Source organism: Schistocerca americana, chromosome 7 (genome assembly GCF_021461395.2).
Source record: "Schistocerca americana isolate TAMUIC-IGC-003095 chromosome 7, iqSchAmer2.1, whole genome shotgun sequence".
NCBI classification, from domain to species: Eukaryota; Metazoa; Arthropoda; class Insecta; order Orthoptera; family Acrididae; genus Schistocerca; species Schistocerca americana.
Window position 1 is genome coordinate 2,442,596 of NC_060125.1, and position 15,053 is coordinate 2,457,648.

Here is a 15,053-nt window from a genome sequence, read left to right on the forward strand (position 1 = left end):
TGAATCATAGAAATTGCATCGGGATTGAATACAAAAGGCACAATGCCAATTAAGTAAAAGAAGAGTGAATCTTCTAAGCGTTTGTGGTTTGAGCGGCTCCTGGGAGACCTGTATTAGATTCCGATGCACCAGTGAACGTTAAATGTATCCCTTTGACCTTCACATTGACCATGAAACACAGAAATCGCATCGGGATTGAATACTTAATGCACAATGCTGACTTACGTACAAGAAGATTGAATCTTCTAAGAGTTTGTGCTTTCAGCGGCTCCTATGAGACCAGTATTAGATTCGGATGCACCAGTGCTGGTTTACTGTATTACTTGGACCTTCACATTGACCATGAAACACAGTAATTGCATCGGGATTGAATACAAATGAGACAATGTAGCCTTAAGTACAAGAAGAGTGAATCTTCTTATAGTTTGTGCTTTCAGTGGCTCCTGGGAGACCAGTATTGGATTCTGATGCACCAGTGCAGGTTTTCTGTATCCCTTGGACCTTCACATTGACTATGAAACACAGAAATTGCATTGGGATTGAATACAAAAGTGACAATGCTGACTTAAGTACAAGAAGAGTGAATCTTCTAAGAGTTTGTGGTTTGAGAGGTTCCTGGGAGCTAACTCGTTACAATACACCCAGGAAGTGGAGAGGACCCCGCACTGGACACCTCAAAAGGCTGAACATTGGGAATAATTGTAGATGTAGCTAAATGGAATATCTGAAGGGAAGTAACAAAATAATGTGTACTAGGATATGACAAACCTGCCCAAGTCCTCTACAAAGGATACCAAGGGTCTAAATAATTTTTTGATAACATTTTGTATTTAAAAATATTTGTGTGTATAAATTGTTCATGTTGATGTAAATTTGACAATTTAAGAAATGGTCATGCTTAGGAACAATATAAGAAATAGGCGTTATGTAAAAGCCAGTGTGCTTTTGTTTGAAACGAAAATGGCTATGGAGAGTGGAAAAGGTTCGGAAGGCGAATTGGCGTGCTACCTTGAGCAAGTGCGGGAAGTAAGTCACACAGTCTGTAGGCAGCAGTGATTGAGGTAACTCCTTTGTGGAGCAGAAGCTTTGCCTGCAAATTTTCATAAAAATGCCTCGGTTGAAGACTGCAAACAGCTTGCAGCATAGCTGCGAGTTGTTGAGCTACTGTATGTAGAACTGAATGAAGCCAAGTAGAGAAATTGAGCCCATACAGCAAGAAACTTGCAGGCTGTTATGTGGGTAGTTTAGCCGTCATAACTGTTCGCCACACCCAAGCCTACAGCCCACAGATAAGATTTTTTTCTATTTTTACCTTTGTAGGGCATGAACCATTAATTTAAACTGTGTTTTAATAATCATTCTTGAACTTTACGGAAACTGGTTCACCCTGTTATTTCATCCTAATCATACATCTGTATAGGGTTCCTTCCTGGTGTTTGATTAATCCGAGTGTCCTGTTTTACAGACTTATGAAGTTCCATGTTAATATAAAGAGGCACCATTTAAATAGCTTTAGTGTAAATAATAAAAATGTTTTCTTAACTATTGCAAAGTGTTGTAGTTTGGTTACATAAAATTCAATCACAGTGAAGCCAAGTTACTAAAACCTGTTAGATGGCTATACAGAATTAGTTCAAAGAATAATAGCTTTTGAAAGTTAATTCCACCATGAAAGAGGTTTTCTTTAAGTGAAATGTTCAGTTAAAAAGTGTGTGCTTTAGTGTCTAAGTATTTAAGTTTCTTGATTATGGAAAGTGCTTTTCTAAAGGTTGTCCCCCCCACCCCGGCTAATTTTTTTTACCTTCCTCGAAGTTATCTACTGGGCTTTTTCTTTTTTAAAAACATAATGCATAAAGATGTAGCCCAAAATTGTTTAAGTGGGGTAATTTATTTGAAGAGCCAAACTAAACAGTAGCAAGAAAGTAGGCAAAATTCACATTTCTGCTTCTCCAATACTTCACTATTTCATTGCCAGGATAGGTTGGTGACCATTAAGTACATGTTTCATACCACTAAATGAACTTGGAAATGAGTTGTCCTAGCTTCAGTATATTATTATTCATACTGTGTTTCTATCTAGCCACTGGGTAAGATCTTAGGAAAAGAAGTGAATAGTCAAATTTTCTTATCCATTAGATGCAACACATGGTAAATCCTGTAAGAAGGATAACTCTATTGATTATCTTTTCCTATAAACAGGACTATCCTTCCATAGTGTATTTTATTTGGAAACTAAATTAAATTTTAGTAAGAGGGTTATACGTGGCAACATAGAGACAGGGTTTCTGTTATTTACGTAAAAGCATGCTAATATCATAATGGTAGTGTTATAAGGTCCTATTAATGTGTGGTCATGACATTTGTTAAATGTCTCACCACATTCCTATTGAAACTATTTACTCTTCTTGTAAATAACACCTATGACAATTTTATACAAAAGACCACTAAGACTTTGCTCGTCAACTTTCATTTAGGTAACAGCGATCTTTAGATGTATTTAAATCAGTACTGTTAAGAAATACTGACTAGCTTTATTTTCAAGAATCTCAAGTTTAAGTTATACATACTGTTATCCTCCAATAAGAATCATTGGCCGATTCTTCATCTTTGACAGGTTTAGCATGCCTGCAATGCAAAACATTATCTTTTGTATTAACAGATGAAATCCAACTTTTTAAATTTAATAAATGCTTATACAAACATAAAGTTTCTTCAAAAAATGTATTTCTCACAACTTCCTGTCACAGATAATTTTCACTGAATGTTGCAACCCAGTTATATTGCTGATGAGAAGCAAATGTTGATCTTTTCCCTCTCTTCCTTCACCATCTCCTGTTTTCAGAATGAGATTTTCACTCTGCAGCGGAAACGAGGTACTGGCAGAAGTAAAGCTGTGAGTACCGGACGTGAGTCGTGCTTTGGTAGAGCACTTGCCTGCGAAAGGCAAAGGTCCCGAGTTCGAGTCTCGGTCGGGCAAACAGTTTTAATCTGCCAGGAAGTTTCATCTCCTGTTTTGTTCACCTTGACATATTTCTACCAAAAAGACTACCCCAATGGATCCACTGCTTATATTTAACACACAGTAAATTCAGTTCAAATATTTCCTTAACACAGGATGTGCATTGATGAGCTTGAATTAATCAGAAAAATATAAACAGATACTAACCATTCCACAGCTCTTACAAAATACTTGCATTAAGTAATCATCAAAGCTACTTTTTGTACAGCAAGAGGACTAACAGTCAAAATGGTGCTACATGCTACAGGCAGTGCAATACAATTTATTTTACTCATTGCTACAGCAATAAATGTACTTATAAAAATATTCAGACTTAGACTATAATCAAATACAGAGAGAGAAAATATTCTAACTAAAGAGATATAGCAGCCATAGGCAGAAACAAATAAAAAAACTGATACTAATCTTAGCTTTGAGGACCAAAAGTTTCTTCATCTGGAAAATGTAAAAAGAGAAATGAGACTGTTCAAGAATTACGGATGAAAATTCAGGATCTTGAGTCAAGGAAGATGGATGGTTAAATGAATGAAAAAACTAGACTGGACATGATGAAATTGAGTTGCGAAAGAGCAGCAGATGATGTAATTTTAAATGCTGAGAAATAAGATCTCTTCAAGAGGAGCCACCAAAAGGTCAAATAAGTGAACAACAAGCTGAAAATACCGGTAAATGGGCTAAAATGGCGGCAAATAGATAAACGAAACAGAAAGATAGTGCTGAAGAACAGGCAACCAAACAACCACAACAACAACAACAATAATAATAACAGCACATTGTAGCAATATATAATAGCAGTCCCACAACATCTGGAGGAAGATTTTCCACTAACAGAACAATAAATTCATGAAGCCATCAAATCATTCCAACACTTCAAAGCAACAAATGAAGACTCCACTACAGAAAAATTATTGAAATAGTCAGAAGACACAAATGATCTACGACTGCTGTTTGAGAACATTTGGAAAGCTGAAGAGATTATGGAAAGCATTAATCCACAGCTATGAAAAAAAGGGGACACACAAAATGTCAACAATTGCAGAGATGCCTCACTTCTGCCAGTGGTATACAAAATATTATCAAAAATTCTCTGGACAGAGTTGTAGAAACTTTAGACAAATAACTGGGAGAATCTCAAGGAGCTCTAGAAAGGGAAGACCCTGCACAGAGCAGATGTTTATTAGAAAATTGATAATTCTCCACATACTGTTAATCACCAAACCTATAATAGTATCATGTATTGGTTTCAAGAAAACATTTGATTTGGTAGGCAGAGAAATTATAGGTAAAATCATCAAAGAATTTTGTGTTAAAGCAAACATAATCCTCAAAACACTAGCAAATAGGATGGCAGAAGCTAAATTTATGGGAGAAGTATCTCAACCATTTGAAATAAAAACTGATGTTAGACAAGGGGACAGTTTATCACCTTTACTGTACACTGCATTCTAGAAAAAATAGAAAGTATCTGGAATTTGGAGAAAAAAAAATCACAAAATTGAACCAATAATTTTAGGATGAAAAACAAATGGAATTAAGGTAAACTGCCTGGCTTCTGCAGATGATTCTGATATACTTTCAAAAAATCTGGCAGACAGTTATTGAAAGAAATCTTTTGGAAGAAATAGCAAAGGGAGCTGGTCCCAAAATTTCAGCCGAAAAAACAACATTGATGACAATTTCAAACAATGCATCAACACTCTTAGAAAAACAAAAATGTAAAATAGCATTAGGAAGTAAATTTAAATATATTGGACAAACTGTACAACAAAATGGACTAGAAGAATTAACAGTAGATGCAAGAGTCAGAAAACTGGAGAGAGCAAATTGTTTGACAAAGGATATTTACAACAAGAAATGTACAACTAAAAAAACAAAACTAAGACACTATCCCACAGTGGTATGACCAGGATGTTTATATGGTTGAGGATGCCTAATGACGAACTATAAGCTGGACAGAACAGAGGTTCCTCAAAGGAGCATTATTAGAAAATAATGGTTGCAATACAAGCTACAGATGGCTGGAAAATGAGAAGTAATGAGGAGATCTACAAAAATTTTGAGAAAATATCAGAAGTAATGGCTAAAAGAAGATTAATCTTTTTTAGAGACCTCTACTGAATGAGTAGTTCTGGAAGAAGGAATCAATGATAGCATGGATTACAGAAATAAGAAAGAAACAACATCAAACAATCAGAAATAATAGAAAGAAACCTTTTTACAGATAAAATACTGAATTTAAAAGGATCATCACCTCTCCAAGATCAAAATTAATTTCATCCCTCTCAATAAGACCATGAAAACCGGAAATAAAATTCATAAATATGATATTGCGAAGCTCAAAATCAATCAAAACATATTGGAACAATGCCACCAGTAACTGACAGTTGAATCCCATAAATGGGCAGACATTGACTCCATGATCCAACAAGCAGCTAATACTAAAATCCTGACAGCTAAAAAGAGGAATCATACATGGTGGAATGAGGTTTGTGGTGAGGTGGTGGGCCAAACAGCAAGTGCATGGAAAAAGTGGAACTCTACCAGGAGACCTGATGATTTTGATGTATTCCATGAAGTTCGAAAATATGCAGCCAGAACTCTACGAAGGGCTAAGCAGTTGCATGAGAAACAGCAGTTATAACAGATCGATCAGCGTTTCCAGATAAACAATGTCAGAGACTTCTATCAGACGTTCAAATCGAATTTGAAAGGATAGCAAGCCCCTAGTTTTTGTTTTAGAGACGAAAATGGAAAGCTCAGTGTTGTGTACATAGTTCCACATATTCAGCGCGTACACAAATTTCCCACTAGAGTGAGCCCCGCTAAGCACAACAGCGCAGGCGCAGCACTCGTCCATCTCCGCACTACGAGATGGCGCTGCCACAGAGACGGACCAAATTCTGCTTCCGCCGATCCGCGTATTAATATGTAACACAGCCAATGAGATTGCTGCTAAGATAGAACACTTTCTCCTCGCGCATCACACTCGCGCAGTGATACATGAACGTGCGAGGTATTATAACGAGTGTAAAGACCTTTGACCAGTCAGTCTGCATTTGTCTGCACCAGTCTGCATTAGTCTGTACCAGTCTGCATAGTCTGTACCAGTCTGTACGAGTTCTACGATTGTCTGTACCAGTCCATAGTCAAGATTCAGTCTGCGCCTAATAAGATTACCATATTCCTGTACATTGCCATGAAGATAAATGTATAGACACTTTCGTCAAGTACCCGAGATATATGTGAGAATAAGATTAATGTATCAATACCAAAGGAACTTCAGATTGTCAATTGTAAATAGCATCCAGAACCAAGTTAAGTAATTTTTATATTTGTTATTATTTTAATAAATGTATGTGAAAATTAATCAAGTTCTGTTTAAAGTTGGTCACCGTCAATCTGCTACTCTCAGCGTGCAAGTGGCATTTCTATCGTCTGACCTAATGGCAGAAGATAAATACGCCATGATAAGACCACGAGACATATTGCTGACACTCGCTTACTTTGTTAGAGCAACAAGTCAAATAATCTGATGGTGTGTGCACTGAAGGTCTTACAGTACACACACCACACTCGGCCTGACCAACAAAAAAACTGCAAGATAATGTCTCGTTACTTTGAAAACCTACTTAATTGTGATGAACCGAAAGAAAGATTCCCTGTATGTGCCCCAATCCACAAACTACCCCTCATCTCCATCTAGTAAAGAGGAGACCAAAGAGATCATCAACAACTTTAAGAATAATAAGGCAGCTGGAGAGGATTCAATAGTCGTGGAACTACTAAAGCTGGCAAATAATGAAACTCTAGATATACTAGTCCAACTTTTTGAGGAGATCTGGAGAGCTAGGATGATACCAACTGAATGGCAGTCAGCTTTAATCCATCGTCTACACAAAAAAGGTGATAAATAGAATGTCAATAACTATAGGGGTACCTCCTTAGTATCTGTTCCATATAAGATTCTCTCGAAAGTGATACAGAATAGAATAGAAGATCATTGTAACCAACTGATTGGGGACTATCAAGCTGGTTTCCAAAAGGGTGATTCTTGCGCAGAACAGATCTTTAACCTGAAGAACATCATGAGGTACAAAAAAAAATTGGAAGAAATAACTATGTGGTCATGTTTGTTGATTTTCAGAAAGTATATGACTCCATCGACTGACATGCATTAATGAATATTTTGGAAAAGTTTGGGGTGGATAATACATCAAGAAAGCTGATCAAACAAACTCTTGCTAACACAGTGTCGAAAATTAAACTTATGGGTGAGGTATCTGAACCCTTTACAATCAGAACGGACATAAGACGAGGAGATGGACTATCCCTCTCCTTTTCAATTGTGTCTTGGAAAAGGTCATTCGAGAGTGGAGAAAGTTATTAGCCCAAGAAGAAACAAATGAAGAGTGGTTCAGACTTGGTCCTAAGAACAAAGGGGTGTGCATTGACTGCTTAGATTTTGCGGCTGACCTGGCCATTTTTGCTAACAACATAGAGTCAGCAATCAACAAGATAAATAGGCTGTCAGAAATTGATGAAAAAAGTTAGACTCCAGATCTCTATTCAAAAGACAAAATATATGACGAACATCTGTGACGGACCTGAATGGAAGATAACCAACCTGGGAAAAAATCGGATGAGTTAAGAATTTCAGGTATCTCGGTGAAGTCATCCACCAGGAGAATGGATTAAAAGAAGAAGCAATTGTCGGGATGAGGAAGTTAGACCAAGCATACCAACTGACAAAGAATACTTATAACAAAAAGTCTATGAGTATATGGGCCAAGTTCCAACATTATAATACAGTTGTACAACCTGAGGGCTTATAAGCATCCAAAACTTTGACCACGAATAGACAAGGTCAAGCTGAGTGGCTGGAAAAGCGTGAGTGTAGGATATTAAGGAAAATCCTAAGGTAATAGATGGGTCGATGGACAATGACGAATGAGAGCAAATGAGGACACGTGCAGTGAGACAGAACCTATCACAGCATCCATTACAAAGAAATGATTGTTATTTTATGGTCATCTCATGAAAATGGACGGTGATTGACTAACAAAAAGAATACGGAGTTTCATCCTATCTAAGAAAACGAGGCCGAGATGGTTCAAAGAATGTGAAAAAGATCTTAAGCAGATTGGTATCTCAGAGAGAAATTCCTGAAAGGAACAAATTTAGAAGATTGGTGACCAACTACCAAGGTTTTAACATGGCATCAACATCCGAAAGACAGTGAGGACCATTATCTGAAGAGCATAAAAAGGCACTTCTTGCAGGGGCTCAGAAGATACTGGCAGGAAGTCAAAGCTGGAGCAAGAACAAGACCTGGACACTAGAGTGAAGTCGGTTGTTACCACGCAGTCCGTAGAGACTCACCTCAATAAAAAAAATAAGTAAATAAAAATAAAAGGCTTTCAATGCAGAAGAAATAGGGGATTGAGAACAACACGAATAGAATAAAGGGGGAAAAACATGAGGAGGAGATGGACGAGTACTGGAAAAACAGGAGACGACAAGGGAAGAAGAAGAAGTGAAGTTATTACATGACGAGAGATGGTGATTGGATTTGATTTGATTCAGTTTTCATTACATACACCGAAAAAATGAGATGATTCTCGAGGGTGTGGAACATGTCAGAATGTATAACACAAAACATTTTAATATAATGAATTCTTCCCTGATCATTTGTCACGAGATTGTCAAAATAGGTGAATACAATACAGTAAACTGGAAAAGCTAATATTTACAGAATTAATACACTGTCAGAATGAAACATTGTTATGCACTATTAATAAATTTATCATACACAAAATACTTAATATTGACTGTTGCAACCAAGTGCTGTCAAATCTTAAATCTAACATATTTTTACTTAAGCTGGCCTTTCAGTCTCTGTTAGGATATTCATCTATAGAGTAGAAGGCATTGCCTATCAAAAAGTCATTCAAACTCTGTTTAAACTGTGCTTTATCTGAAACCAAGTTTTTAATGGGTGCTGGTAATTTATTGAAAATGTGTGTTCCTGAATATTGGACCCCCTTTTGGACCAACATAAGTGATTTTAGGTCTTTATGTAGATTGTTCTTATTCCTAGTATTGATAATATGTATTGAGCTATTTGTTGGAAATATAGATATGTAACTTGCAACAAATTTCATTAAGGAGTAAGTATACTGAGAAGCAATGGTCGGAATTCAAAGTTCCTTGAATAGGTTCTACACAATGTTCTTCAAAGACTGGTCCCAGATACTCCATTGCACCATTCACCGAACCTGATAACCCCGAGCCGTCAGTAACAAAAATTAAGTCTTGCTTAAGAGATTTACAACACTACATGCACTTGTTACCAAAGCCTCATCTACTTTTAGAGCTATCTGTTCCACTTCCTTTTTGGCCCCACTTCTATCTGTCTTCACTATATCCCATACAGTTCTTATTTTGTTGATACAATTATCTTTTTCTCTTAATAAAGCTACTTCAATTTCTGGATTACTTGATTCAATATTTTGCAGTATTCTTTGTAATGCATTACAATGCTAATATCAGAAATGTTCCTAGATAGTAGATACAGTCTCTTTTTTCCCCACATGATATCTTTATTCCTTGTGTAATCCATGGTTTATCTTTTGACTTCTGTGTGATTTGAGTTACGTTTAGGGGAAAACAATTTTCAAAAGAGGAGGTAACTTTATTAATAAATGCTTTGTATTTTCCATTTGAGTCAGGTAAACATCTCTCCAGTTCATGTCTTTGAGCAATTTCCTGAATTCCTCAATTTCTGGCTTATTTATTATCCTCCTGTACTCAGATTTAATATTTTTTTTATCCTGACAAGTTTCAACATTTAACACAGGATGCTGCACGTTGTGATCAGATAGTCCATTTACTATTGGTTTTGTGATATGACTTTTTTCCCCTAGATTTGTTCATAAAGATATTATCAATAGCAGTCTCAGAGTATTTACATATCCTAGCTGCAAAGTTCACAATAGGAACTAAATTGAATGGTAGTGTTAAAAACACCAGCAACCACTATTTCCTCTTTTTTTTTTTTTTTTTTTTTTTTTTTTTTTTACACACACACAAGCCATTCCTTTCGCTTTGTGAAATGAAGCACTGCCTAGTTCCAAAACACAGGACTACTATGACAAGGTGAAATGTTCTCAGAGTGCTACATGTATGATAGTAAATGTAATCAGCACTATAGTTGTTTTCTGAGTAGTTATGCTGTGTGTGTTTCATTCAATCAGATGAAATGGAATAAAATCATCTATTTATTTATTTGGGCTCTTTATCACCAAGATACATTCAATGTTGGTTGAGGTTTATCTTTTGAATTCACTCCAGTGTAGATTGTCAAAATTTTATCAGTTGTCCAAGTACTTGTAACACAGTTTTCGAATTTACTGCCATCCAGGAAAGTCTCGCACTCAAATTATTCTCAGAGACTGAGAGCTGGCTGAAACCCAGAGTTGAAAGCTCTGACATATTTAGTGATTAATGGAATATATATCGGAAAGGCAGGTTAGACACTGTAGGAGAGGGAGTGTCCATTGTCTCTATTGAGGTCAAAGCTGATTGTGACAGTGAAGTTATCTGGTTGCATATAACAAGTCTACGTGAAATCAAGTTAATTAATGAATGTTTTAATCAGCCACCCGGTTCTGCTATGACAGTTTTGGAGCCATTCACAGAAAGTCTACAGACAGTAGCACGTCAATACCTAGATCATGCAATACTAGTTGGAGGTTAATTTAGCCTACTGAGTATAGATGGTAGCCTATGGCTTCATTGCAGGGGGTGCAGTCAATCTTGTGAAGCACTTTTGAATGTGGTTTTCAAAAATTGTCTTGAGCACCTAGTTTGGCATGCCACATGCAATGGAAATATCTTAGACCTTGTAGTTACAAACAGGCCAGATATCATCAATGACTTCAGCATAGAAATGGGGATTAATAATCATGATAACATCATAATAACTAAGGTTACAAAAATTAATAAATCAGTCAAAAAGGCTAGGAAAACGTTCATGCCAGAAAGAGCAGATAAGCAGATGTTAGCATCTCACTTAGACAGAACTGACATCACTTAGTTCCATTAAGATGGACGTAGAGAGATTATGGTCAAAGCTTAAACAGATCGTGAATTGCACTCTCAACAAGTCTGTACCTAGTAAACGAATTAAGGATGCAAAAGAGCCACTGTGGTTTAACAATGAAATTCGGAAAATACTGAGGAAGGAAAAGCTACTGCACTCTTGGTTCAAAAGAGAATGCCAAATGGCAACAAGGAAAGGTTACTACCACTGTCATACCTCAGCAAAAGATCTGGCTGAGAAGCAGGGGAAATTATTGTCCTATGTAAAATCACTAAGTGAGTCAAAGGTTTCCATCATGTCACTTGACCAGTCTGGTGTGGCAGTAGGAGATAAATGTTTTAAATTTTACATTTAAGAAATAATTCATGCAAGAGAATCATATAAACATACTGTCATTTGACAATAGCACAAAGACACCTAACAACAATCACTTGTAAACATGTGCCATGTCAGTGCTCTTGGAAGAGAGCTGTGGCAGTGACACGGCTCTGTTGTTGTTCCTGTGTAGTGATCTGCAAAGACGGGGGGGGGGACGGGTAGAGATTCAAGCAGTGATGAAGTACTTCATAAAGATAGGTATAAAAGCGAAGGACATTCATGCCGATTTCCAGAATACACCAGGGGCTCTGCTCCTTTGTCTTCAACTGTTGCCAAGTGGATAAATGAATTTAAATTTGGTCAGGAGAGCTTAGATGATGATCATCCATGAATAGGTCAGCCAAGATGTGTCACTACTCTAGAAATCATCGCAAAAGTGCGCATAATGATCAAGGAGGATAACCAATTTAGAGTGCATGAAATTGCTCACGCTTGCCAGATGTCATCTGAAAGGTATTCACAAGATGGGTGCCGCGACTCTTGATGCTGGGTCAAAAACACATGAGAATGGACATATCACAACAATGTTTGGCCTGTTTTAGGAGAAACAAACAAGAACTTTTGTGCTGGTTTGTGACCACGAGGAAACTTTGGTTTACTACTATACCCCAGAGACAAAGCAACAATCAAAGCATTGGAAACATGCTGAATCTCCGCCGCCAAACTCCTTCAGCGGGGAAGGACATGGCGTCAGTGTTCTGGGATGCGCCACCAAATTCCTTCAGCGGGGAAGATCATGGCATCAGTGTTCTGGGATGAGAAGGGGATTCTGTTTGTACTTTATCTCCCCACTGGGCAAACAATTACTGGAGAATACTATGCTAACCTTCTGGACAAATTGCAACAAAAGATATGAGAAAAAGGCCAGGTTTAATAAGGAAGAAAGTCATCTAGCATCAAGCCAATGCACGCTCGCACGCATGTGCCATCGCCATGGTAAAATTACACAAACTAAGGTATGAATTGTTGCCACACGTGCCTCTTCCCTAAACTGAAAATTTTTCTTTGTGGATGAAGATTCACTTAAATTAAGAATTGATAGCCTGAGTTGACAACTATTTTGTAGGCCTGGAGGAAAATCATTGTCGAGATGGGATCAAGGTATTGGAACACTGTTGGACCAAGTGAATTAATCTACAAGCAGGGTACATTGAAAAACAAAAAAGTTTCAGTGACATAAGTACTTTTTTTCTATTCTGTTTCAAGAACTTTTCAAACCACCCTCGTAAGCATCCCTGACACCTGAAATAATTAAAAACAAATAAGTCACCAGTTGCAGATGGAATCTCAATTTGGTTTACAAAGAGTGCTATATGGCACTAGACCCTTACTTAGCTTGTATTTATTGTGAATCTCTCACCCAGCAGAAAGACCTAAGCAACTGGGGAAAAAATACAGAGGCGTCTCCTGTATGTACGAACAGACCCGCGAAATTACAGACCAATACCCGTAACATCAGTTTGCTGCAGAATTCTTGAACATATTCTGGGTTTGAATCTAATCAGTTTCACAGAGACCAATAAGTTTATGTCCACAAATCAGTACAAAGCATCACTCATGGGCAACTCAGCATGCCCTTTTGTCATACAATGTCTGTTCAAAAAATTCCAGAACTTTGTCCACAAAATTTTCTATGCTTATCTTTTAGTTACTATGGATTGTCTCCTTCAAAATACTCTACTCCAAAATTGATACACTGCTCCCAATATCATTTCCACTTCCAGGAGCAGTCTTGACACACATCTTGCTGGGTCGCATAAAGTGCCGTCTGCGAATTTTCTTTTATCTCATCTACCATTGCAAAACTTCATCCTTTTCACCTTTGGAAATAAAAAGAAGTCTGCAGGGGTCATACTATTCTCACAAGGAACATCTCAGTCTCATTTGTAAGATCCAAAAAGTTTTTTTGGTCTTGACTCATGAGTGTGGAATGAACTTGACGGCAACACAATGCATTCCAAGATGCTGTGTCATTTCATAACATGATCCAATTGAAATGTTACATTCTTCTACAATCTCTCGGACAGTGAATCTTCGACTGGCACACACAATTTCGTTGACGTTCCTGACACAAGCATCATCAGTGTACATCTAAGAGCGTCCTGAACAAGGATCATGTTTGACTTTTGTAAAGCCATTTTTAAAACGTGTGAATAATATGTAACACCGAGTATGGCTTAAGTACTCATCGCTATAGGCTCCCAGCATCATTTGGTGTGTCTCTGTAAAGGTTTTCTTGAGTTTCACACAAAATTTAATGCAGATGCATTGCTCCTCTAACTTTGCCATCACAAAATTCACAAACCCAGATTCCATATTTCTTGATTTCCGAGAAGCATTTGACATAATGACTCAATGCAGACTTTTAACAAAGGTACAAGCACATGGAATACATTCCCAGACATGTGAGTGGCTCAAAGACTTCTGAAGTAATAGAACCCACTACATTATCCCGACGGTGAGTGTCCATCAGTGACTGGGGTATCATTAGGATCGTTCCAGGGATGTGTGATAGGAGCACTATTACTCATATTTTCTATGTGCATAACTGATTTGATGGACAAAGTGGACAGTAATCTATGGTTGTTTGCTGATGATGTTGTGGTGTATGGAAGGTGTCATCGTTGAGTGATTTAGGAGGATAAAAGATGACCTGGACAAAGTTCCCAGTTGGTGTGATAAATGACAGCTAACCCTAAATGTAGAAAAATATAAGTTACTGCAGAGGAGTTGGAAAAACAAATCCATAATGCCAGAATCCAGCATTAGTAGTGTCATGAATGAAGAAGTCACATTGTTTCAATATCTGGACGTAACATTGCAATGCGATATGAAGTGGAACAAACGTGTGAGGGTCATGGTAGGGAAGGCGAATAATCATCTTTTGTTTGTTGGGTGGATTTTACTACAGTGTGGCTCAGCTGTGATGGACATCACATATAGGATGCTAGTGTGATCTCTTCTTGAGTACAGTTTGAGTGTCTGGTATCCGCAAGGGGTCGAATTAAAGCAGACATTGAGGTAATTCAGAGGCAGGATACTAGATTTGTTAACAGTAGGTTGAAACAACAACATACAAGTATTATGGAGATGTTTCTGGAACTCAAATGGGAATCCCTGGAGGGATTTTGAGGAACACTGTGCTGACTGCAGAACAATTCTGCTTGCACCAACATACATTATGCGTAAGGACCACAAAGATAAGAGACAACAAATTAGGACTCATAGAGAGGCATATAGACATTCACTTTTTCCTCACTCAATTGGCAGATGGAACGGGAAAGGAACTGACTACAGTTGAAATAAAATTACTTGATAGTTGGCACTTCAAACGCCAATAAGAGTAGTCAGCGTCACGCTTGAACTGTCTGCTGTTGCCAAACTCCACCAAAATTGGCCAGTCACTTACAATTCCTGGTTCAGCATTCTTTCTTGATGTATTTGTATCCCGAATTACGAGCCCGACACTTTTATTATGTATTTCATGACACGCGATAGCTACACCAAAAACAACACACATTAACAATGCTAATGAAAGACACACATTTCATTCAT

At 37.5% G+C, this 15,053-nt stretch overlaps 1 protein-coding gene across 1 annotated transcript in view; it reads right to left on the bottom strand.

Annotated features, from left to right (window-relative positions):
* Nucleotides 1-2,569: 2,569 nt before the first annotated feature.
* The window catches only part of LOC124622194 (molybdenum cofactor biosynthesis protein 1-like), a 113,873-nt gene continuing 101,389 nt past the window's right edge, over nucleotides 2,570-15,053 (bottom strand). The window contains exon 7 of the mRNA XM_047147845.1: nucleotides 2,570-2,625. Within this exon, the coding sequence (XP_047003801.1) occupies nucleotides 2,570-2,625 (56 nt within the window). The remainder of the gene's footprint in view (nucleotides 2,626-15,053) is intronic.